Raw genomic sequence first — 24,189 nt, 5'->3', positions numbered from 1 at the left:
GAACTGAAGTTCAGGCCTGGTTGATCCCAGAACCGAGTCTGTCCAGACTGCATCCTGTGTTCAGAACTGCTGCTGTTAGGTAAGGTCTATAAACCTGGCCGCCTCAGGATTCAAACCTGTGCACACGCTCAACCACATCCCTGAGCCCATCCCAGAGACTTGGGACTTTTTTTTACCCACAAACCCTCAGTGTGGCGCTGAAGACTTATGTATAAATGAGCTGCAGGCTGGCAGACGAGGCAGCTGACCTTCATCAGGCGAGAGCTCCACCCTTCCTCCACCCTCTGTGAGTAAACAGCTGCTGTGAGGATGAGGAGCACTGTAGCCTTCATCCATGACACTAGAACTTCTGATGGAAACGTGTCGTCAGTCTGATTATTGATGTTTGTTATCATAACTGCAGGATGGAAACTCTGAACTGCTGAGGTGGGTCTCATGATGATGATGATGATGATGATGATGATGAATGCATTAACCTGTAAACCTGGTTTATGATAACACTTTAGGAATGAAATGTGAAGATGGATTCTTACATGTATGTGATTCAGAAATGTTTGTCTTTGAAAGTCTGATCGTTTATCTGTTAAAACTATTTTGAATTGAAATAATCACTTATGATAGAAATCTTTGGTCTCTCAGCCGTGTTGGTCTGCCCCCCTCCCCTCCCCCAGAATGCACAGGGGTCATGTCAGGGATGAACTCCAGCGCCGCCGCTCTGCCCAAAGACAGCTTTGCCAACGCTGTGACCAAGAACGTCATGGCCGTGCTGGTGTGGCTGGCCATCAGCGTGATCAACGTCAGCATGGTGCGGACCTTCCTGCAGCACAGGTCAGGGCAGCGGGGGGAGGTGGGCGCCACCTTCCCGTGGTTCTGGTTCTGCCGCTCCGTCCCTCTGAAGCCTCTGTTCTTCCAGAGCGTTCTACGAGAACCCCCGCTACATCATGTTCATCTGCATGGTGGTCAACGACGCCCTGCAGCTGAGTCTGGTCACGGCGCTCTACGTGGTCAGCTACGTCTTCAGGAAGATCCCGGTGCTGGTCTGCTGCCCTCTGGTACGTCCTAATGCAGTGAGGGGGGGTTCTGTGTGTGTGGGGGGGTTCTCTGGTTTAAAAGGTCCAGACCAGGGGTCTGCAGCCTGGGGCTCAGGAACCTCATGTGACTCTTTCACCCTCCATGTTGTTTTTGTCCCACATTGTTCAAAAGTTTTCATAGGAGAACATCAGCTGAATCCTGTTTGGCACAAGAAGTCTTTTATTTTGAAAGGAAGTCAAAGTAAAAAAGCTTTTTCACATTTTGAGAAAAAGCTCGTTTCGGTTCATACTCAAGCAAAGAAGAAGAATGATTCCTTTTTCATCTTAAATGTGAAGGAAGTTGGATCAGAATCAGGTTCAGAATCAGGAGGAGTTCGACCCAAACGGCTCTTCCACTGCTGGAAGAGCTCCGGTTCTCTGATGAGACAGTCATGCTGGTCGTCTCTCAGAGGTGTCGGTGGACACGGTCCCCGTCCTCAGCGTGTCCTCGTTTGTTCTCGTCAGATCATGGCGGCGGTGTTCACCACCCGCTCCACCCCTCTCATCCTCGCCGGCATGGCCGTGGAGCGCTTCGTCTCCATCTGCTTTCCCCTCCACTACAGCCAGACGTGCACGGTGCGCCGCACGCTCCTCCTCATCAGCATCATCCTCATCCTCACGGCCGCCCCCCCTGCCACAGACCTCCTCATCGGCACCCTCACAGAGCCCCCGACCTTCTTCCAAAGCGCCGTTTTCTGTGACCACTCGCTGCTCTTCCGCCACGCCTCCGTCTACTACAAGAACTGCGTGTTCGACGGGCTGTACCTGTCCTCCGTGGCCCTCACGCTGCTCTACACCTACTGCAGGATCATGCTGGCGGCGCGGGCCGCCTCCGCCGGCCTGGCCTCGGTCAACCGGGCCAGGAACACCGTCCTGCTGCACGGGGTGCAGGTGGGTGTCACGGGGGGGCGGCGGTCTCCAGTTTGCTCTGTTTCCTGTTTAAGTTTACAGTCGGGATTCTTTCAAATGCTAAGGCCGTGTCACTTCATGTACTTCATGTACGTACTGCACGGAGGAAGGGTCATGGCGTGTACTTGTACTGTTCTGCCTTCCTCTAAGGCCCCAAGTGCTTCACAGTCTCAGTCCCGTTCACACGCTGGTGCCGAATGCCAAGCTTCCACCAAAGGCAAGGCGGGGACACTTCAACGGGGAGGCAGGCAGGGTGGGAATCGAACCCTCCGTACGAGGTCGACCGCCATACCGCTGCACCACGGCCGCCTACAATAAAAAACTGATCATACGAGGAAAAAGGGAGAACAGTTGTGGTCTTTACGAATAAACACGCAAAGAACACGTAAACCAGCGTAGAACACGAAGCGTGTGATTATTGCTGCGTCAATGACATCATATGAACGTGACGTGTGATAAAAGTTACACGTCAAAAGTCTGTTAAACATGCGTGGAACAGTCGTGGGAAGATACACATTTACATCTCGCAAAAATCGACTGCGTGAAATTGACGTAATAATTTGCATAAACTGCATAAAATAATAATAATAATAATAATAATAAAATAATTCTCAATCGCCAAACATGTGGAACAGCTTAAACCGAATTCACGTAAAGACACGTCGGCCGAAAGCCTCGACGGACATCTGAGCACAAGAAACACGCATGAATGACGCAGATCACGCATGTAACTCCATAGAGCGACATTTCATGCGTGGAAAATGTGTCACATGTGCGTATCGGCTGTGGGCCACGACCTTTAGACAGTTAAATGACAGAAAACGGGGAAAAAGTGAGCGGAAGAACTCAAACTATCAACAAGGTTTTTGTCTTTCTAAATTATATTTACCATCATTTGATAAATGTCTCCGAGTTGTTTTTGTTTCCAAAGAAGAAACATTTTCCAGATTCCTGAGGAACTTTCTACTAGAACCTCAGGAAAATGAAAACAGGAACATCGTCTCCAGTTTCTGTATTTGTTGGATTTCACCGTAACGAGTCTACGAGTTGTTTTAGGGGCGGGGCTATATCTGTGAGCACCACGGTCCGGGTGAATACTCTATTCTGATTGGCTGCTGGGTGTGCATTAAAAAGTGATAATCCACACCTAATAAAGTAGATCCGGTCACATACCTTAAATGTTCTGTATCACTACGCCGGTTTCTTTAAAACAAACTTTACCTTCATCATCTGGACACAAACAAGCAGTTAGGTGAACTTCCTCTCTGATCTGATGCTTTATTCAACACATCGCAATCATCAGCATAGATGTCGCTAAATAGTCCGGTTTCTGTGAAAAAAGCGATCCCAGCCAAACAAATAACAAGAATAAAGGACTAAAAACTGGTGGATTAATTTTTGTAAGTGACATTGGTAAAAGCGGGCTGATGAAGTGTGCATGATCAGAATTAACGCACAGCGTGCGTTAATTCTGATCATGCACACTTCGTCTTCCATGAACCATTACATAAATCAGCGAACCCAGAGGTGAGGTCAAAGTTGGTGCGGCCGGTTCTGACCCGGTCCTCTCCCGTCTGTTCCAGCTGATGCTCTGCATGCTGGCCTTCGTGGTTCCCTCCCTGCAGGCCGCTCTCATCTCTCTCTTCCCGCTGCTGATCCTGGAGATCCGGTACATCTTCTTCCTGCTGGTCTACATCATCCCTCGCTTCCTGAGCCCCGTGATCTACGGCTGCAGGGACCAGCTCTTCAGGAAGTACTGGATCCAGAACGTGTCCTGTCGGCGTCGCGGGGCGTCGAGGGTCCTGCCTGCGCTTAGGAGAGACGCCAAGCCTCCTTTTCCTCGGGTCTGCACTCATCCTCTGTAGACGGTACTGGGCCGGCTGGTACCAGCTGCATGTCGGGAATCTTCTCATTTTATACACAATAAAAATCTGGTGATCATCCAAAGCTGCATCTGCATGGCGGTGATCCAAAACTCTGTCCAGAACCCAGAGGTTCTGAGACGGCAGATCCACAGAGGAAACCTCAGAAACCTTCAGGGTGGACTGACCCACCGAAAAACCGAAGGACTTCCTCACTGCAGGTCTACGATCTTCTCTGGGCTTCAGCGAGGAACACACACAGACCTGCATGAGGCCTGCAGCCGGATGGTTCTGCAGAACAGAAGTCCAGCTCCTCATCCTCTGCTGCCGTCAGAATCCTCAGAGGTGGAACCGGTCTGCAGATCAGAACCACAGAAACAAGTCAGACCGTTTCAACATCAACATTAAAAACACTAAACACAAACCAAGAGTGAGTCTGTCTTTACTTTGGCTGAATGTTGACCTTTGACCTTAAAGAAAGAAAGCAGCAAGAAGCTGCAAAGGTCTGAACCAGCTTCCACCACTAGATGGCGCCATCCTCCCATGCAACTGCATTGCAGGGAGCAGGAGGAGCAGCAGGAGCAGCAGGAGCAGGGGGGGCAGGGGGAGCAGGGGGGGCAGGGGGGGGCAGGAGGAGCATGCTCCCGCTGCTGAAATGTCAGACCTGCTTCAGAAACTCACAGTGACAGGCGGACAGACCGGACCGATCAGTTCTTACTAAACAAACCGATCCGGGACGTGCGTGTCCGCGAGTGCGAGGCTGTCAGCTGACAGGTTTCAGGTCAGACCGGAAAACGCGCACTGACCCCTGCCGACGCTTTCTTCGGCCTTTCCTCCGGAAAAGGACGAGAGGAGCCGAAGGCGGCTCGGCTCCGGCGCGCACAGCCGCGCTCGCGCGGATCAGGTGAAGGAGGCTCGCGCGCGGGTGTGAGCTCCTCTCCACGTGAGCAGCAGGCGGTCACAGACACGAGGAAGTTCCGCTCGTTGTTCCCGCGTGGCAGGCGAACTTCAGGTGACTATGGGGTAACACCTGAGGAGGAGCGCGCGGCTCTGCAGGCGAAGGTTGGACGCGGGAAAACTTGAAGGTACGTGACGTCTTGGTCCAGATTCCGGATTGACATGAAACCCAGAAACCCGGAGGAGTCGGTTCCGGCAGCTGCAGCTGCATTATGCATCAACTTCATGTCCGCGCGCGCCCCATAGCCCCCCCCCTCACACACTTTATCTCTGCGAAGTTTGAGCACATTTTCAGACAGATGACGTCACTCTCCTCCCGTGAATTAGATCGATCTGGGTGGATGTCGACCACCATCATCATCCTCATCTTCATCGTTAACGTGGATTCTCCTGAAGGTCCGAGCGGAGGGTGGTGATGAGCGCGAGCGCCGATCATCATGGATGTTGTCACGCGGGAGGAACATCCATGAGAACTTGAGATAAAAACACGCGGGACTTTAATTCACGTGTTTCCGCTGGAAAACAGTTGGATTGATTTCAGGATCAGAAATCCTGATCTCCACTCTGATCCCAACCTCAGTCCGTTTTCCCGCTTTCATCCTGAAGTCTGGCTTCATTTGAGGATTTCCTGATCCTGACCGTCCCCGTTTGGTTCTGACTGAAGCTGCAGGGTGGTAGTTGAATTCCCTGCCGTTGAGCAAACCCTTTTGGCTGCACCTGACCAACATTCAGCCTGATGCTAAAGCGGGGTCCTGTCCGGGACAGGGACCTGACCTTTAAAGATGCCCCGCCCACTGAAGAGCTCTCACCAGCTCCTGCTGTTCTCCTCTTGACAGAAACCAGCTTTTCACACTAAAACAGTTCAGTTTTTCGATCCAAACGTCCAGATAAAGGTGTTTCTCTACAGAACTACCAGCCCCTTTCTAGAGGCTCAAAGGCACAAAGGCAGAAACAGCCTGGCAGTGATGAGGAGGAGCAGACACCCACAGAGATGAAGAACTCTCTTCGTCTTTACTTTGCTGCTTTTCTCTCCGATACCGGCTCGCTTACACCCACCGAGAGCCTCCCGCCGGCGGGCAGAGGCGCCTTCAGCCGCGGCGGTTCACAGGAGCCAGGTCACGTGACCAGCAGTCAGAGGAAGTGGCTGCATTATGCTCGAGTTACCTGTTTGATTCCGCTTCCTGCATTAGGCGCATCGTAAAGCCCAGCATCGCATTACAGCCACTCTACCGTAGTGGAGGAAGATGAGGAGTAAGAGGAGTCCTGGTCCTGCCGGGCTCGGCCTGCAGACGACCGCTGCTGCTGAGGAGAGGCTGGTTTCTTCTCCCCTGAAGCGTCATCTGTTGCTAAGCAACGCAGACCGCCATCGCCAAGCGTGATTGACCTCTGACCTCAGGTGATGTGAGGATGTCCCAGCAGACACTGGTGTCAGAGACTGATGTGAACTTTGTGGTGGAAGGAGGGCGCTACTGAGCGCGTGCAGACAGGTGGGGTTCTCTCAGAGGGCGGAGCATCAGCAGGCGTGGGAGTTTTGGCTGTTTTTATTCGCCCTGAACAAAGAAAAGGGCTGCTAATCATCATAGACGTGTAAACGTTTTAGCGGGGAAAACTTTAGACCTAAACCTCGGAGGCGTGCGTCCCCTGAGGCCTGAGCGGGCCGGTCGGCTCACGCCGGGTTCAGGGTCCCGGAGCAGGACCCCTCTGATCCGTCAGAAGCTCGGCCCATGTGAGCAGAAAACAGACCTAAACTCCTGGAGATTTTGCCAACCCAGTCAGACGGGGGAATGGGGGGGGAGGTTGGCTGGCTCCTCCCCTAGCTCCGCCCCTCAGTGTTTAAACGTCTATAAACCAAATCAACTTAGAATATTTTAGTTGTGGTAAAAACAGAAACGTTTGGGACAAAAAGGGGAACTACTTTCAGGGGAGGATTGATACGCTGCGAGATAAGGCGGCAGGATGGCGTCGGTGGCGCCTGATGACGTGCTGCAGGAAGGAGGGGCTGCTTCCCCGTCCAGATTGTTGAAGGTTTGATTCCAGCCTCATCAGGAGGTTCTGCTCCAAAGTTCAGGGGAAGTTATTTGGATATTTGGATTTTGGTTCAGACTTTAACTCGGGGAAAGTTCTGGTCTGTCCGGGTGACGTTGTTGTGTTTGCGGCGTCTGGCCTGAACATCCCGGTTGGATGAAAAACCACAGAGGTTTGATTTTCAGCATAAATAAAGTGAGCTGTGCCCAGATCATAACCCTGCCACCGCCATGCTTGCCTGTTTCTTACAGTTCATTAGGGTCCTGATGTTACAGAACAAAGTTCTACTTTTATCAGAATATCGGCCCACTGCAGCCAGAACCAGAACCAACCCGTTTCCACGCTGGATGGATTCAGCCGTTTGTCTCTGCCTCCTCAGCAGGTCCCGCCATGGTCAAGAAGAGCCCACCCGGCTGGGTCCTCCAGGACCCCGAAGAGGACCTGGTCCACGTGAACGTGGGGGGTCTGAGGAGGAGCCTGTGTTCCAGCACGCTGAAGAGGTTTCCGGACACGCGGCTGGGGAAGCTGCTGGCGTGCGCCTCGGAGGAGGACATCCTGCAGGTGGGTCGTCCGCCGGAGGGGGGGACCCGGCGTCCCGCCCCCTTCTGAACATCCGTGATGCCGCTGCAGGTCTGCGACGACTACGACGTGCAGCAGAAGGAGTTCTACTTTGACAGGAACCCCGGCCTTTTCCCGTACGTCCTCCACTTCTACCAGACGGGAAAACTCCACGTGATGGAGGAGCTGTGCGTCTTCTCCTTCAGGTGAACAACTCCTGTTGGGGTCGGAGGTCCGAGGAGTTGGTGTGGGAGGTCCACTGTGAGCAACAGATCAGTTTGTTTCCTGACTTGGTTTCCGTTTCCTCCAGTCAGGAGATCGAGTACTGGGGCATCAACGAGTTCTTCCTGGATTCCTGCTGCAGCTACCGTTACCACGACCGCAAGCTGGAAAGCAGCCGCCATCGCAGCTGGGACGAGGACAGCGAGGTCAGCAGCGTGGACACGTGTGTGGATGAGATCTCCGACCTGAACAGGTGAAGCGGCGTGAGCTTCAGGTTGTTTCCCAGCCTCCGTCTCCTAAGCCCCGCCCCCCGCCCCGCAGGGACATGCAGCATTTCCGGCACGTGCGCTACGGGAACCTGAAGAGATGTTTGTGGCTGACGCTGGAGAACCCCGGCTACTCTATCCCCAGCAAGCTGTTCAGCCTGCTGTCCATCGGCGTGGTGCTGACCTCCATCGCCGCCATGTGCATCCACAGCCTCCCGGAGTATCAGGTACTGCGCCGGGCGGGAAACCCCAACCACGGCGGGTCTGCTGTTAGAGGCTAACGGTGGCAGGCGTTTGTGATTCCTGATGGTCATGTGGTCGTTTTCTTTTTTTTTGTTTGTATTTTTATTGACTTTTAAGCATAATTTTTAACAAACACAAACATTGCTCAGCACAACATTGGTCCACAATCGTGTACATTTCTGCAGAAGTGTTTTCCAAATTAAAGTTCCTTTTTATACCAAGGCAAATAAAAATAGATAAGACAAGTAGCAAAAAAAAATAAAAATAATAATAATAGAGTCAGTCCACAATCACGTTTAGTATTGAAGCAATAGTGAGACTGGTAAAGCAAAGATAGGGGGTCCACGTTTTCATGAAATCACTTTTAGTTGAGTGGAGCAGACAGGTCAAGTACTCCAGAGGAAAGAGTTCAATGATAAGTCTATGCCAGTTTGCTTTGGATGGAGGTTTGTCACTGATCCATGACAGAAAAATATTTTTACGTGCGGCATATGTTAGGATGTCATACACTCTGCCAGACGTAGAGATGACTTTATCGTCCCTATAACCCAGCAGCAAAGAAACCGGATTCAGGACCAGGGCTGTCCCTAATATTTTTTCCATGTCCTCCAAAATGTCTCTCCAATATGATAGGATTTTAGGGCAGAACCAGATACAGTGAGAATACGTTCCCAGTGAGGATTTACATTTTAAACACATAGGTGACATTTGAGGGTTCATCTGATGTCTTTTTTTTGGAGAGATTTGCAATCTGTGAATAATTTTATATCGTAAGAGCCTGGCATTATTACGAACAGATATTTGTTTTGTCTGGTTCCAAATAACCTTCCATGTATCATCATCAATAATCACACCCAGATCGGTCTGCCATTTCTCTACTGCTTCTAGTACAGTCAATGAATTGGTCTGATTTAGTACATTATAAAAGCATGTGATTATTTTTTTACCAGGATGTTTTGCAGTAGCTTCTCTAGTTGTGAGGGCGTAGAATCGGAGGTCAAGGTTGTTTTCTTAAATATAAAATCCCGGACTTGTAGGTATCTAAAGAAGTGACTGTTAGGGAGGTTATATTTGACACGGAGCTGTTCAAATGAAGACAAAGAATTTCCTGTAAACAGATGAGACATATTCTTTATCCCCTTTTGTGTCCAGATGTTGTAACCTGCATCAATCATGCCCGGCTGAAACTCAGGGTTGCCTTGTATAGGAGAAAGAATAGGAGTTAAGGAAGACCTCCCCTCCAGCCGCCTGGCCAAGAACCACGCCTTAACTGTGTTAGTGATTATCGGGTTGTTACCACACAGATTTCTAACAGATTTCAGATTTTTGCAGGACAAAAGGCCAGGAAGTGAGCAGGGAGTCTATGATTTTTGGAGGCCTAGCCAGACAGATGTGGGGTCGCCCCCCACCCATTCTGCCACAAATCTTAAAATAGATGACAACTGATAAAGTCTGAAGTTGGGTAAATCTAGGCCTCCTTTGGAAATGGGAAGATGTAATTTTGAAAGTTTAAGCCTTGGTTTCCTTTTATGCCATATAAATTCACTCAGCCAACCATTGAGTAACTTTAAAGATTTGTTGGAAAACAATAATAGGATCATTTGTAAAGGATACAATAATCTTGGTAGCACATTCATCTTAATTATTGATACTCTACCAAGCAAGGAGAGGGGAAGCGGGTTCCATCTTTCAAGGTCCTTTCTAATAGTATTAAGATGAGGTGTAAAGTTAGCCCTGAACAACTGATGAAACATGGGAGTGATCTGAACACCGAGGTATACAAATCCTGATAATGACCAGTGGAAAGGAAATGCTACCAGTGTGTTTGTTCTACTTTTGAGTCTGCCCATTGGCATGGCTAGGGATTTGGAAAAGTTAATTTTGTAGCCAGAGAATGTTGAAAAATTTCAATGAGTCTGGGGATAGAAGATGGGGGTTCTGTTACATACAATAATATATCATCAGCATACAATGATATTTTATGTTGAGTTCCGCCAGCAGAGACTGCCCGTATTATCAGGTCTTGCCTGATGGACTCAGCTAAAGGCTCTATTGCCAAAGCAAATAGTGCAAGGCTGAGAGGACAACCCTGACGTGTCGAGCGATGCAATGAAAAACTGTCAGACCTACAGCCATTTGTGATAACTGAGGCCAAGGGGTTATTGTACAATAACTTAACCCATTGTATAAATGTTTCCCCTAAATTGAATAAATGTAGGATATGATGCAGATAAGGCCACTCAACGCGGTCGAATGCCTTTTCCGCATCTAGTGAGATGACTAGACTGTCCATATCTTGCACTTGACATATATTAATAATATTTAAAAGTCTTCTAATGTTATGACTGGAACTCCTACCCTTAATGAAGCCTGTCTGGTCCTCTTTTATTAAACAGGGCAGGACTTTTTCTAGTCTCAGTGCCAAAATCTTTGATATTAATTTTAGATCCTGGTTCAGCAAGGCAATAGGCCTATAACTAGCGCAATATTCAGAGTTTTTACCTTTTTTTAGGATGAGTGTAATATCCGCTTCTCTTAGTGACTGAGGGAGAGAACCAGAGATAAATGAATGATCTAGCATTGCCAGAAAAGGTTCTAGCAGCACATGATAGAACTCTTTATAAAAGTCACAAGTTAAACCATCTGGCCCAGGAGCTTTACCTGACTGCAATGCTTTAAGCGCTAAAAGGGTCTCCTCCTTAGTAATAGGAGCATTCAGTTCAGCTTTTTGAGTCTCAGAGATATTGGGGAGAGTCAGACCTGAAAGGAAAGACACCATCTCATCTGAAGCTCCTGGATGCAGATCTGATTCATATAGTTCTTTGTAAAACTCCTTGAATATGTTATTAATGTGTATATTGTCAAAGAAGCGATTGCCAGTAGCATCAACAATTGAAGTAATAGTTTGAGAATCAGACTGGGGCTTTATTAGATGTGACAAATATCTGCTAGGTTTGTTTCCAAACTCATATAGCCTCTGCTTGGAAATAAGAAGGGCGCTTTTGGCCTGCTGAGTTAGCAATGTATTTAAAGCAGCTTGTAAAGCACATTTCTCCTGTAATAATAATGGCTCAGGTGATTTAGTTAACACTCTCCTAATATCCTGCAATTTTCTTTCAAGCTTTTGTTGTTGCTCTGTTTACGTTTTTTAGATGCAGAATAGCCAATGACTAGGCCCCTGATAAACGCCTTAGATGTTTCCCATAGCAATGAGGGATTATTGCTAGACTTTGAATTGATAAAGAAAATTTTAAATTCTTTAGTAAAATATGATGTAAATGTCTGATCTTTCAAAATGTGCACATCAAATCTCCCCCTCCTACTCCTTGCAGAAATACAGGTGACAGTCAATTCTAGATACAGCACTGCATGATCACTAACCAAAATATTTCCAATTTCACAAGAAGAGACTTGTTGCACCTGAACTTTTGGAATAAAAAAATAGTCAATACGAGTGTGGCATTTATGAGGAGGAGAGTAGAAAGTAGACTCTTTGTTAGTGGGATGAAGGGTTCGCCAAACATCAGCTAGACAGATTTCGTCGCAAATGGCAGAAAGGGCTCGTGCTTGGTTGGTTGGGGGGGAGCTTCGAGAAGGATATCTATCTACCAAAGGATTAAGTAAGCGGTTAAAATCACCTCCTACTAGTGAAATGGTAGAAGATAATTCAGAGAATTGAGAGAATGTTTTAGTCAAAAAATCAGGGGAATAATTTGGTGGACAGTACAGATTCATAATAGTAATTTCTTCACCTTGCAAGACACCTTTGATGATAACATACCTCCCATATTTATCTTTGATACAAGTCTCAATCTGGAAAGGAAAATTCCTATTCATAAGTATGACCACCCCCCTGCTACTGGTTGTGAAAGAGGAAAAATAGACCTGAGTAATCCAGCCATGTTTGAGTTTCAGATGCTCATTATCATTGAGGTGTGTCTCCTGTAGTAATGCCACATCCACTTTCTCTCTGTGTAGAAGAGAGATAACTTTCCTCTGTTTAATTTTCCCCCGCAGACCCCTTACATTCCATGAACAAAATTTGACTTTAGTTGGTGACATTATAAGTAATGAGATATATGAGAGACTTTAAGAAAACAACAAGTATAGTTTTCTGAATTTGCACTAAATAACATAACAGACCAGTGCTGAGCAGAAACAACATCCAAGAACATAATACATAAAAACAAGAAACAACAGAGAACAATGAACCAAAACAAAGAAGAAGAAGAAAAAAAACAAAAAAGGTGAGGGGTTTCTCCCCAGGTTGGTTGGGGATAGCTTTTCTGAAAGGCACCTGGGAAAGGTGCACAAACAACCAGCAGAAATGCTATACTGTGGCAGGCAGCTACTTAAGCGCCCTTAATTTTTTTTTTTTTTTTTTTTTTGGAGTAGTTCTCCTTTGATCCTGTAAAGATGCCAGTTATAAATGATGAGAGTTTGGTATGATCACATAGTTGTAATACTTCCGTCACACGTCACATACGTCATCAACTTACGTCGGTGCGTGGAACAACACCGGATGTTACATCCCCCTTGTTTTTAAAAAAAAAAAAAAAACTTCAGTATAGTTGTCAAACTGACGAGACTGTGTAAACCATACTAAACCAGAAAGCAATCAGACTTAGCAATAAAACTTATGGAGCAAATTCAAATCCCGTTTGGATGAACTATTAAACCAATGTTTTTTTCCTTTTTAGTTTTTACAAGGTTTAAAATAACACATTTGGTAACAAGGTTTCAGTCTAAAGAATACGACTGATTTGATTACAGATCTAGAACAACCCTAGGTCTCACTATGCGACCTGATCTGGTAGAAACCAGCTGTGATGTTTCTTCTGGTTCTAACGGGTCTGCGTCAGGATGTTGCAAACGCTCTGTTTCGGTGCTCGCAGGTTTGATTGGGTCAGATGCATTTTTTTCAGGATTAGGTTCTTGCGTCTGTAGAAGGTGACGTCGGTTTCTCCTCAGCATCTGGCCTTCATCAGTGACAATGTTGTAAGATCTTTGTGTGGGTGCTGGTCCAATGACAGTTGCAGGCTTCCATGTCCCAGATGGAAGTTGGAATCGAATTGTAGATCCTTGGGACAGAGCAGGCAGCGCTCTGGCACTTCTGTCATAGTATTGCTTCTGCCGGCTTTGACATAATTGTCGTCTGCTCTGGAATGTGCAGCGAGGCGAAAGGACCGGCTGCAGCTGCTTCTCCGTAGCTGGTAACACAGAGCGTAAGCGACGACTCATCAATAACTGGGCTGGTGACTTCAGACCATCCACTGGTGTGTTCCTGTACTCCCGTAGACTCAGGTACGGGTCAACTCTTTGAGCATGAGCTTTATCCATGAGAGCTTTGGCAGTCTGCACTGTCTTTTCAGCAAGTCCATTGCTCTGTGGGTACAATGGGCTGCTGGTGATGTGTTCAAAGTCCCATGAATGTGCAAAGTTTTTGAACTCCTGTGAGCTGTAACAGGGTCCGTTATCACTGATGACAGTCTGGGGCACACCAAACCTGGCAAACATAGCTTTGAGCTTTGTAATCACTGCGCCTGATGTAAGACTGACAATTTTCTCTACTTCAAAGTATCTACTGTAGTAGTCAACGGCTACTATGTAGTCACGGCTGTTCCACGTGAATAGATCTGTGGCTATTACTTGCCAAGGTCTCTCTGGGATAGGATGGGATATCATTGGTTCTCTCTGGTGTGAGTGACGCCTCTCTAGACAGATGCTGCAAGATCCAACCAGCGTTTCTATTTGTTTTCCCATCCCGGGCCAGAACAGAACATCTCTCGCTCTCTGCTTGGATTTTTCAATCCCAAGGTGTCCGGTATGTATGCGTGACAACATGTCTGTCCTGAGCGAGTGAGGGATGATTATCTTTTCGCCCTTCAGCAAGATACCATCTACCTCAGATATCTCATGTCTGTGGTTCCAGTATTCAGCGACGGTGGTTGGGCACCTTTTGCGCGAATCTGGCCAACCTGATTGGATCATCTGCTTCAATCTTGACAGCTGCTCATCCTGTGCGGTGGCTGCTCTTATTTCTGCCATTTTTCTGTCACTCACAGGAGCATTACAGATCACACTGTGAATCTGAAAGTCCATTCCTTCACACAATGTCTGGCTGTCACACTCAATAGGTTTCCTGGACAGCGTGTCGGCGACGGGGATGTGTTTTCCTGGCTTGTGTTGGATGTCAATGTTATACCTTTGAAGCTGCAATATCATGCGCTGGAGTCGAGGTGGTGCGGCGACAAGTGGTTTGCGCATTATGGATTCCAAAGGCTTGTGGTCTGACTCGACAACTACCTGCCTCCCATACAGGTACTGGTGGAAACGCTTACACCCAAAGAGCACTGCAAACAGTTCTTTCTTTATTTGGGCATAGTTTTTCTCAGTGTCATTCAGTGCTTTGGATGCGTATGCTATTGGCCTTTCGTCCTGCAGCAAAACCGCTCCTAGGCCACATTGGGATGCATCCACCTGCAATTTCACATCCTTGGTACAGTCAAAGTACGCTAGTACAGGACCTGGTTCCTGTGTCAGCAGGTCTTTTACACGCTGAAAAGCAACGTCATGATTAGAGTCCCACACAAACTCACTGTTCTCCTTTAGTAGCTGACGTAGTGGGTCTGTTGCTTCTGAAAGTCTGGGTGCAAACTTTGAGAGGTAAGTTACCATGCCCAATATGGTCTCCAACTCAGATTTGTTGCTGGGAGGTGGCATTTCTTTGATGGCTTTGACTTTATTAGGATCGGGCTGGATCCCGTCCCGTGTTAGTTTGTGTCCAAAATAGCTCACCTCAGGCACGCAGATGATGCTTTTGTCCTTATTCAGTTTTATGCCTTTTTCTCTGGTTCTCTCTAGTACTGCACGCAGGTTCCTGTTGTGTTCCTCTTCCGTGCGGCCGTACACCAGGATGTCATCCACAATGGCAGAAACGCCTGAGAGCCCTTCATATGCTTCATCAACTCTCCGCTGGAACTCATCTTGAGCTGAAACTATTCCAAATGGAAGTCTTTTGAACCGGTATCTTCCATAGATGGTATTGAAGGTGGTCAACATGGATGATTCCTCACTGAGTTTTATCGCCCAGTATCCAGATCTGGCATCCAGTACGCTGAAGTACTGTGCACCCGCGAGCCTCGGTGTGATGTCATCCAACGTAGGCAGGGGGTAATGGGGTCGTTGGATGGCTTTGTTCAGTGGGCGAGGGTCTAGACACACCCTAAGTTTCTTGGTTTTGGGTTTTTCCACTACCACTAGGGCATTTACCCATTCTGTTGGCTCTGTCACCTTCTGTATTATGTCTGTATTTTCCATAGCATCGAGCTCAGCTTTAAGTTGGTCTCGCAGGGCATGCGGAATCCGGCGGGGGGGGCATACCACTGGGACAGCTGAAGGTTTTAGCTGAAACTTACATTCTCCAGGGAATAGACCAACGCCGTCAAAAACATCAGGAAACTCCTCCAGGATGTTTGTGCCTCTCCTGGGTTCTGCAGAAACGACATGTATTAGTCTGACTATGTCGAGGTCCAGACAAGCACGCATGCCTAGGACAGGGGGAGCCTTTTCGCATATTATGGTGAAATCCAGAGGAATGATCTTTTCTTTGTGTCTGCATGTCAGCCTGCAGACTCCTTCTGTTTTCAGTGAATGCCCACCAAATGCAGTGAGCTTGCTGTCTGCTGGGCATAGAGCGACACTCCCGAACGTCTGGTGAAATATTTTGGCTGGTATGATGTTAGCCTGAGCACCAGTGTCCACTTTAAAACTCAATCTGTGTCTCTGTTTTCCTAGCTCAATTTCAGCATAGGCTTGTTCTTTGTCTGTGTCTTTGTAACATGAAGTAACAGAATCAACGAACAGTTCTGGTTGCTGCTCATCATCCATGACAGTATGCACCTTTCTGGGCTTGTATTTAATATTTTTAGGCTGTCTTTGCGTTCTGCACATCTTGGCGAAGTGGTTAAATTTCTTGCAATTGTTGCACTGACGTCCCTTTGCTGGACAGTCCTCCATGCGGCTGTGTTGTCTTCCACATGCTCCACATTCTGTGTTTGGAGCCGTCACATTGCTATTATAGGTTTTGAATCTGTGGTAGGACGAGCTCGGCTTATGTGGTTTTTGGCTTATTGCATGAGCAGACTGAGAAGAAATGTTGGAGGTGGCACCTGCCATTACTTTTAGTTGCTGCTGAGACAGCTCATGTGATTTGACGATGTCGATCGCTTTTTCTAGAGTCAGATCGGGGCCTTGACACAGCAGTTTTTCCCGAACTCGTGGTGAGTTGGTTGCAAACACAATTCTGTCTCTGATCATCTCATCGCTGTTTTGGTAATTATAGTCTTTAACCAGGAGCCTTAAATCCGTTAAAAACTGATCAAAACTTTCACATTCTCCCTGTATCTTCTCATGGAATTTATAGCGTGCAAAGATTGGGTTTGCTTTGGGCGTGACATATTCCTCAAATCTATCAAAATAAGTTCTCAGTACCTTTCTTTGATCAGCTGTGAGAGTCCACGTGCTGTATACATCTCTGCCTTTCTCCCCAATCCACAACAACAGGTAGCTGCATTTCTCCTCCTGAGATTTATTATGCAGCGGGCCCGAGAACATGAGCTCCACGTGCTGGCGGAATTTTCTCCAAGCGTCAGGTACATTGGTGGAATCCCAATCCATTCGCGGCATCGGTACGCCGGCGCTCTCCATCGTCAATCGTCAGGTCGATGTGGGCACGCTCCGTTCTGACACCATGTAATACTTCCGTCACACGTCACATACGTCATCAACTTACGTCGGTGCGTGGAACAACACCGGATGTTACAATAGTAAAAAGAAGAGGAAGAAGAAGAAAAAAAGATAGAAATAATAAATAATAAAAATATAGGGCATGAGCATGAGTCTTAATGAGTCATAAAATAAATATTAGGAGTAACCCACGCCTTATTTAGAACCATCGGCGTCGTCATTCAGCCGTTATTTGTAATGCTGGATACATACGACAGAGCCTCCGCCGGCGAGAGGAAAGTTTTTCAGGAGCCGTTGAATGACACCTGCAGCCTCGCCGGGAACAGCATGGAGTATTCCGCGCCGATTTCTCTCAGACGCTGTTTGGCCAGTGTGAACTCCTTTCGCTTTTGCAGCACCGCAGCCGACAGGTCGTTGTAGAAAGAGATCTTCTTTCCATCCAGCATGATTTCGCCCTCTGCAGCCTTTCGCCGCACCGCCGCCATCACTCTCTGCTTATCAGGAAATGCGTGGAATCTGATGATCACCGGGCGCGGCCGCTGGCCGACCCCGGGCTTGGGCGCCAGAGAGCGGTGTGCTCGTTCCAGCTTGACACGTCCCTCTTTCATATCCACACCGAGGAAAGTTGGTAGCCAGCGTTCAAAAAAGTCTAAAGCATCGTTACCCTCCACATTTTCAGGAAAGTTAAATATGCGGACATTTTTGCGCCGTCCCCGGTTTTCCAGATCGTCAATATGTTCCGTGAGAGTGTCCACTTTCTTCTCCAGGGCCCTCATGTTAGCATGGAGCGGATCGTTAGCTGTTTCTAGCTGTAGCACTCTAGCCTCCGCTTCATCCAGACGTTCGCTGGCTTTCTTAAGTTCAGCCGTTTGTGAGAGGACTGTTTTAGCCAGAGGGTCTAGCTTGTCGTTGATTGTCGACATGAGTTTGAAAGTCATTACCTTCAGTGCTTTAGCTAGCGCAGGCTCCAGCTCCATATCACTCTCGTCGTCCTGGTCGCCATGTTGAATCCCATGTGAAGCTGACTTATCGGCGATTTGTTTGTTTTTACGTTTTGTATTCGGCATCTTAAGGTGCTGTTTGGTCCAAAAATGTTCCAAAGTCATAACACACTCCAAGTAAAGTAAAAAAATAGGACATTTTCAGATATTAATTGGGCGCCTAAGACGAGCTCCGAGCAAACACGTCCGTCTCCTAAGCCGCCATCACCGCCCCCCCATGTGGTCGTTTTCAGAGGAAGACGGGACGCCAAGTGGACTAAAGAGCCAATCGGAGCAGCTTTGTGCAGCTTCAGAGGACGAACGCGACCACCGGAGACAGAAACACCGTTCGGCTTAGGGCTGCACCATACGAGGAACACTCGTGGTTTCAGATTTTAGGGATCAATACTGCGATGACGACGATATACGATATAACCTGAGGAATATAAACAAATAGTAAACCAACTAAAAACATCATCTCCAGTTGAATTTAAAGAAGCGTCAGAAGAACTTGAGTGATTTTCTTTATGAAGCTCTTCTATAGGAGGCCAGCAAGGCTCCATCCCATTGGTCAGATGAAGGATCTCCTTAAAGACTTCCAGCTGTTGTTTTAGCACATTTAACGTAGCATTTATCTCCATTTTCACCGTCTTTTACCGTATGCGTGTCGCACAGCTCGGAGTCGGAGCGGCGCCGTCCGGGTTCTGCGTCTGCAGCTTAGGAGCAACTGTGATGGGGGGAGGGGGGTCCCGCCTCGGCCTCCTCGGTCACAGGGAGGGGGGGGGTCACTACCACGGTAGCAATGGTTCCCCTCAGCCCCCAGCAGGGCTGCTTACTCGCTCGCTCGTTCTTCATCCTCAGTGGTTTGAGATGAAGGTCAGGAGGTCGTTTCTCAGAGGAGAGCTCGCTGTAGTCCCTGGACCGGAACCAGGCGGTTCTGCTGCGCCGGCAGGACGGCGGCGGTTTCATCCGGTTGGTTTCTGGTTCCTTTCAGACCTTCGACGCGGACGGGAAGTTGATGGAAGACCCGACCTTGCAGGCCCTGGAGGTCTTCTGCATCTGCTGGTTCTCCTTCGAGGTGAGGACGGCTGCGGCCGGCGCCTCCGACGCTAAAGATGGCTGCCTGTGGAAACGGCGTCTGTGTGTCTTGGAGGTGGGGACGCGGCTGCTGCTGGCGCCGAACAGGAGGAAGTTTTTCCGCCATCCGCTGAACATCATCGACTTGGTGTCCGTGGTTCCCATCTACATCACCCTGGTGTTCGACGTGACTCTGGGCTCCGAGTCCGAGCTGGGGAACCTGGGCCGACTCATCCAGGTCAGCCCCCTCCCCAGCAGCAGAACGGCTTCATGCTGGGGGGCAGAAAACAGATTAACTGAGAAAATGAGAGACCTTCCTGGATTAATAAAGTTTAAAAAATCATTTGAAATCATTTTTAAACATCCTTTTTTTTCCAACCATTTATCCGAAGAAACCAAAGTAAGATCATTATGATCAACAGAAACAGCAGGAATTATGGGAAACTGAAATGACAGGAAGTTAACTTTGAAAACTAAGCAGAGACAGGCTCTTCAAAATAAAACAGGAAGTGACCAACCTGAGCTGACTCTTACAGGAAATGAAGAAAATAAAATATCAAATACATTTTATAAAATCCACATTTCACTTTTTTTAAATTAACTTTCATTTAAAAAAGTGGTTTGTTTTTGTCAACTTCCCTTTTATTAGATGAATTGAAGGATGTGAGGTCTTTTTCTACAGCAGGTTATGCTGTGAGAGGAGAACAAGCTCTGCTGGAGAGAACCGTGAAGGTTCTGGTGTCACTGCAGGGCCGGCGGTTCTGCTGGACTCTTCATGTCTTCTCTTTCAGGTGTTCAGGTTGATGAGGATCTTCAGGGTTCTGAAGTTGGCTCGACACTCCACCGGTCTGCGCTCGCTGGGGGCCACTCTGCGGGTGAGTCTTTTCACACACACCGGTCCAACAGAACATCAGACGCTTCAGGCCCAGCCCCACAATCTGGTTCTGATCGTTCTGACAGCATGAGTGAGCAGGGGGTGTGTGTGGGGGGGCTACTATCCTCCAGCTCAGGCTCACTTTGGCCGGATCTTGGTGGTAAGTTTGAATCCCCAGCTCAAACCCACTGTGCTGTGACCTCCTCTGCCTCCACAGCTGCATTCAGGATCAGCTCAGAACCCAACGGTCCAGACATGAAAACAGGAGCACAGCTGGAAACGGCGCAGTCATGTGACGGGTCATGTGACATGTGAGCTGCATTCAGGCCGCATTTCCAACAGTTTTAATTCATCTCTAGTTTTCCTGGGATTCAAACAGCAGAAAACATTTTCCGCTGCACTTTAAAAAAACCTCTAAGGATCCGAGTGAGACTTCAGGTTTGGGTCTAAACCTGTTTCAGTGACCTGCAGCAAAACCACAAACGGGGGAGTTTAGGGACATTTAGCTGCTGTGGCTGTTGGCGTTTCACACACACCGCGAGCGGACACACACACACACATGCAGACGCACAGACACACACGTACGCACACACACGGCGGGCGGTCACACAGTGGCGTCTCACGGACTTACTGTGGGGTTCTTTTGGCCGTCAGCGCCTCCTTTGATGGCCTCAGGCCTCATGTGGAGTTTCCCCGAGAAGCAACATGGTTTCTTGGACTTTCACAAAGCGTCTGTGATGCTTCCCGCCCTTCAGACGCCTTCATTAGTGCAGCGGCGGCGGGAAGACGCCGCCTTCCTCATTAGCCGACTTCTCAGGTTCTTCTGTTATCAGACGGTTGTGTTTCTCACATGCCTGACATGTTTGTAGGTGGTCATCAGATGGATGTGATGTGACGCATAGAAAAGCAGAGGACTCCATGTCTGTTCATTAGCTGCAGATGAAAAGTCTAACCAGCAGTCAGACGTGTTCCTCTGATCCACACGGCTTCTTCACAGACGCTCCTGTTCCGGTTCAACAGGGGACTTGAACCTCCACCTGTGGTGACCTAAATGAGTTAAACCGACAAAAGATCCACAGGTGTGATCCCTCTGCAGGTTTCAGCTGATCCTCCCATGGCGTGGGCGTGGCCAGCAGTGGACATTTATTCCGTTTCAAAGCCCCCAGAGGGATACTTTGGTTGGATATTTGGACCTCAGGTTTGGGCCGTTCTTTGCGTCTGGCTAACGGCTCTGCTTGTTGTACCTGCAGCACAGCTACCGTGAGGTGGGCATCCTGCTGCTCTACCTGGCCGTGGGCGTGTCCGTCTTTTCTGGAATTGCCTACACGGCGGAATGCGAGGAGGTAAAGAACAGAGTTACACGTAAACCATTCAGGTCATCACATTTCAAACACCTAAATGAAAGATTCCACTCTGACTAACCTGCTGTGACGTCATTTCCTCTGAACTCGTGAACGGGAGGAGCAGAAGCAAAGTAGTCAAACGTTTTGTTTTTTTTCAATGGTCGCCGTCTCACGCGGCTAAACCCCGCCCGTTTCTGTCTTCGTGGTCGGCTGGTTAGTCCTGAATAAAACCTTCCCACAGGGAGGGTCAGGGCGACCCCGGCGTGGAACCTTCACTGTGTCTCTCCTCTTCCTCAGGACGTGGGTCTGGACACCATCCCGGCGTGCTGGTGGTGGGGGACGGTGAGCATGACCACCGTGGGTTACGGAGACGTGGTGCCGGTCACCGTAGCAGGGAAGCTGGCGGCCAGCGGCTGCATTCTGGGCGGCACCCTGGTGGTGGCGCTGCCCATCACCATCATCTTCAACAAGTTCTCGCACTTCTACCGCCGGCAGAAAGCTCTGGAGGCGTCGGTGAGGAACAACAACACCAAGAAGATGAGGATGAGCTGCGAGAACGAGCCGGACGAGGAAGATGACGAGGAACTGGACAGTCGCTGTCTGGACGGAGATGGCATTGAGGACGACGATGAAGATGACATTGATCTAGAGGACGAAGGAGGCGTGGTAAACTACAGTTACGTCGAGCATCCGTCGTACTCGTGGGTGATGAGGAAGGAGATGGAGCTGCAGTGAAGGAGCTTCTCTCTCCACTTCGGGTCACTTCGTCAAATAATTCGGAAGAACGCGATGGATGTCCGTTTGACTTAAGTCCGAGTTGGTTCCATCCACGATCGGTCTGGGTTCTCCTTTGACGTCATGTGATGGACTCAAGAGAACCAGAACAAGAGACCCCTCCCCCATGGAAAAGGGTTCACTCTCACCCCCAGTCGAGTCAATTAAATCACCATTTTTCATGATGCAGACGGCACAGCCAGACGTTAGTAAGCAGTGATTGGTCCCGCTTGGTCTGAGTCACCGTTTCCATGGCAACCACTCACCATCAGAAATGAGCTTGCCGCAAGGCCACACCCCTACCACTTAGAAGCAGGCTACACAAAATCTTTGGACGTGGGGGCCAGCAGGCTCTGCCTACTTTTACTGAAGGATCTGATTGGTCAGTTTTGTATCAGATCCAGAACGGTTCTTCTGACCAATAGAATAACTGACTAACAGCTGTTTGTTCCTCTATAGAAATCTGTGGGATTTTGGCTTCTTGGAGCCACTTCCTGTTTGGAATGCTGTGGGGGGAGGGGTCACTCAGTCCAGGTCTCATGTACAGTCAATGGTTGCAACACACTGTCCCACAGAGCTGAAGCTGAGCGCATGAACACAAATAAAGTCAAACAAAAACCTTGAGCTGCTTCATTTCTCTGCAGAAACATGAAATAAATATAAATATACGAAAACTTGATGATTTCAGGAAATGTTGATCAGATCCAGAATGGAGGCTGATGGCCAAACGGCTGTTCTTCATGGAAAATCCAGATTCTCTGTTCATCAGGTGGAACGGTTCCTCCGACATCAAACCTTTCTGCTCATGTTTTCCTCACATCATACTTTGTGAGTCTTTAAGCAGGAATCCTGGCTAAGATTTGAGGTGCTGGTCTTTCAGGATTCATGTCATTCCCCCCCAGCAGCAGAACGTTTGCAGCTTTGCAGAGACTCATGGAACCAGAAACCACCGCAGAAGCTAAGCGGATCAAACAAGGTTTCATCTTTCTTTTTTTATGGAATCAGTTTCTCCAGAGCGACACAAAGGCATGACATGAAATCAATAGCAGCTAAATCAATGAAAGGAGGGTTATTCAGCAGCGTCGGTGGGGCGGCGGCGCCTCAGCCTGAAGGACAAACGAGTGGCGTTCTGCCTCAGAGTCCATTTGCAGGACGAGTCTGGAGACGTGGACCTGTCAGCGCTCAGGTCAGCAGACGTCTGAAGAAGCTCGGCTTTCACTGGCAAATCGTTGGTGAGACTTTTCCACGCATTCATCCTGGTAAGGAACATGGTCTGCTCCCTGACGTTCTCAGTGAACGGTTCTCCACAGGAGGAACTCAGGCTCACAGGAACACCTGGAGCTGAATGTCATCTTGATTAAACGTCTGAGATCTGACCTCTCAGAAATGTGACCACAGACGGAGGAAATGGTCGTCTGTCAGCTGCTAACAGCCCGATCTTCATCACTGAGCCACAAAGCCACCGTGAGTGAGCCGCCGCCGCCGCCGCCGCTGCTGCTGGGTTGAAGGAGGTGCTGCCTCAGACTTCCTGCGTCAGTGAGGTGATTCATCTGTTCGGCGGCCTTGGTTTCTGAATCCTCCTCAGCAGCTCTGAGGCCACATCGCTGTCTTTGTGAAGGATTCAGAGAAAAATGTTGTTGCTATATTAGCTCAACATTTATTAAACAAATACTCTGGGAGTCTAAACCGTGGCTGCCTGCCCCCCCGATAAACACTGGTGAAAAGGTTTTAGTCACCTGTCTATTCCTACATTCACCATGAAACAAACTATAGTTTATGAATTTCCACAAGATTTAAGTCTGTCTGGATAAATGAATGAAAACTCCACCAATCGGCTCAAATAACCGTCGCTGCAGAAAATGCCAGGAGAGTTTAGTCTTGGTCCTTACCGCCCTTAAGGGTGGATTTCGGCTCATCTGCAGGGTGAGTCTGGAGACGTGGGGGAAAAAAGGTCAAACCTGTATGGGACACGCAGCTGACCTGCACCACATATTAAGGTGGTAGACCTCTGAGTCAACCCGGAGAGAGAAAGGAGTCCTTTTTCTACGGGCGTGCTGAGATCCAGGCCTTCTCCACCAACATCAGAGTGTGACCCCACCAATGACCGTCGGGAAGAACGGTCCACAACTCCTAGAAACACTCCTCAACCTGGTGGACAGCCTTCCAGAAGAGTTGAAGCTGGAAAAGCTGCAGAAGGTGGACGGCAGCATTTGAACTTCACACATCTCCAGCCCAGCAGCTAAACCGACCCCGACCCCAATCACTCTCATCACTGCACACC

General features: G+C 48.6%; 2 protein-coding genes and 1 long non-coding RNA gene across 7 annotated transcripts; 2 read left to right on the top strand and 1 right to left on the bottom strand.

The window, feature by feature from the left end:
- The first annotated feature begins 694 nt into the window (after nucleotides 1–694).
- LOC101174983 (odorant receptor 131-2-like) lies at nucleotides 695–3,844 on the top strand. Its single transcript, XM_078948158.1, has 4 exons — nucleotides 695–828; nucleotides 914–1,052; nucleotides 1,536–1,961; nucleotides 3,563–3,844. The coding sequence occupies exons 1-4, from the start codon at nucleotides 695–697 to the stop codon at nucleotides 3,842–3,844; spliced, it is 981 nt and encodes a 326-aa protein (XP_078804284.1).
- A 657-nt stretch (nucleotides 3,845–4,501) lies between these two features.
- si:dkey-43k4.5 (delayed-rectifier potassium channel regulatory subunit KCNS1) lies at nucleotides 4,502–22,526 on the top strand. 5 transcript variants are annotated; one of them, XM_078948156.1, is made up of 11 exons: nucleotides 4,502–4,926; nucleotides 7,206–7,384; nucleotides 7,454–7,587; nucleotides 7,692–7,856; nucleotides 7,925–8,096; nucleotides 18,835–18,918; nucleotides 18,994–19,155; nucleotides 19,709–19,792; nucleotides 21,042–21,134; nucleotides 21,432–21,476; nucleotides 21,630–22,526. In XM_078948156.1, the coding sequence occupies exons 2-11, from the start codon at nucleotides 7,214–7,216 to the stop codon at nucleotides 21,867–21,869; spliced, it is 1,350 nt and encodes a 449-aa protein (XP_078804282.1). In that variant the 5' UTR covers nucleotides 4,502–4,926; nucleotides 7,206–7,213; the 3' UTR covers nucleotides 21,870–22,526. The 5 variants fall into 5 exon arrangements, with proteins under 5 accessions (XP_078804282.1, XP_078804280.1, XP_078804283.1 ...); XM_078948154.1 differs by having other exon boundaries at nucleotides 21,432–22,526; XM_078948157.1 differs by lacking the exon at nucleotides 21,042–21,134 and having other exon boundaries at nucleotides 21,630–22,023.
- Nucleotides 19,589–21,591, bottom strand: LOC110014681 (uncharacterized). Its single transcript, XR_002289662.3, has 3 exons — nucleotides 21,214–21,591; nucleotides 20,423–21,112; nucleotides 19,589–20,256 (listed from the first exon to the last, which is right to left on the bottom strand). It is a non-coding gene; the product is annotated as an uncharacterized LOC110014681 (long non-coding RNA).
- Nucleotides 22,527–24,189: the final 1,663 nt, after the last annotated feature.

This window comes from Oryzias latipes, chromosome 5, assembly GCF_053564925.1.
Source record: "Oryzias latipes strain Hd-rR chromosome 5, Olatipes_Hd-rR_3.1".
Classification (NCBI taxonomy): domain Eukaryota; kingdom Metazoa; phylum Chordata; class Actinopteri; order Beloniformes; family Adrianichthyidae; genus Oryzias; species Oryzias latipes.
The sequence above is the reverse complement of the archived record's forward strand: the minus strand, read 5'-3'. Positions and strand labels throughout refer to the sequence as shown.

Excerpts from the sequence above, each read along its gene's own strand:
- LOC101174983 (XM_078948158.1), top strand. The coding sequence starts at position 695 with ATGAACTCCAGCGCCGCCGCTCTGCCCAAAGACAGCTTTGCCAACGCT. Across the intron at positions 829-913 it reads CGGACCTTCCTGCAGCACAG|AGCGTTCTACGAGAACCCCC; the intron begins GTCAGGGCAGCG and ends CTGTTCTTCCAG. Across the intron at positions 1,053-1,535 it reads TGCTGGTCTGCTGCCCTCTG|ATCATGGCGGCGGTGTTCAC; the intron begins GTACGTCCTAAT and ends TGTTCTCGTCAG.
- si:dkey-43k4.5 (XM_078948154.1), top strand. The coding sequence starts at position 7,214 with ATGGTCAAGAAGAGCCCACCCGGCTGGGTCCTCCAGGACCCCGAAGAG. Across the intron at positions 7,588-7,691 it reads CTGTGCGTCTTCTCCTTCAG|TCAGGAGATCGAGTACTGGG; the intron begins GTGAACAACTCC and ends CGTTTCCTCCAG. Across the intron at positions 7,857-7,924 it reads GAGATCTCCGACCTGAACAG|GGACATGCAGCATTTCCGGC; the intron begins GTGAAGCGGCGT and ends CCCGCCCCGCAG.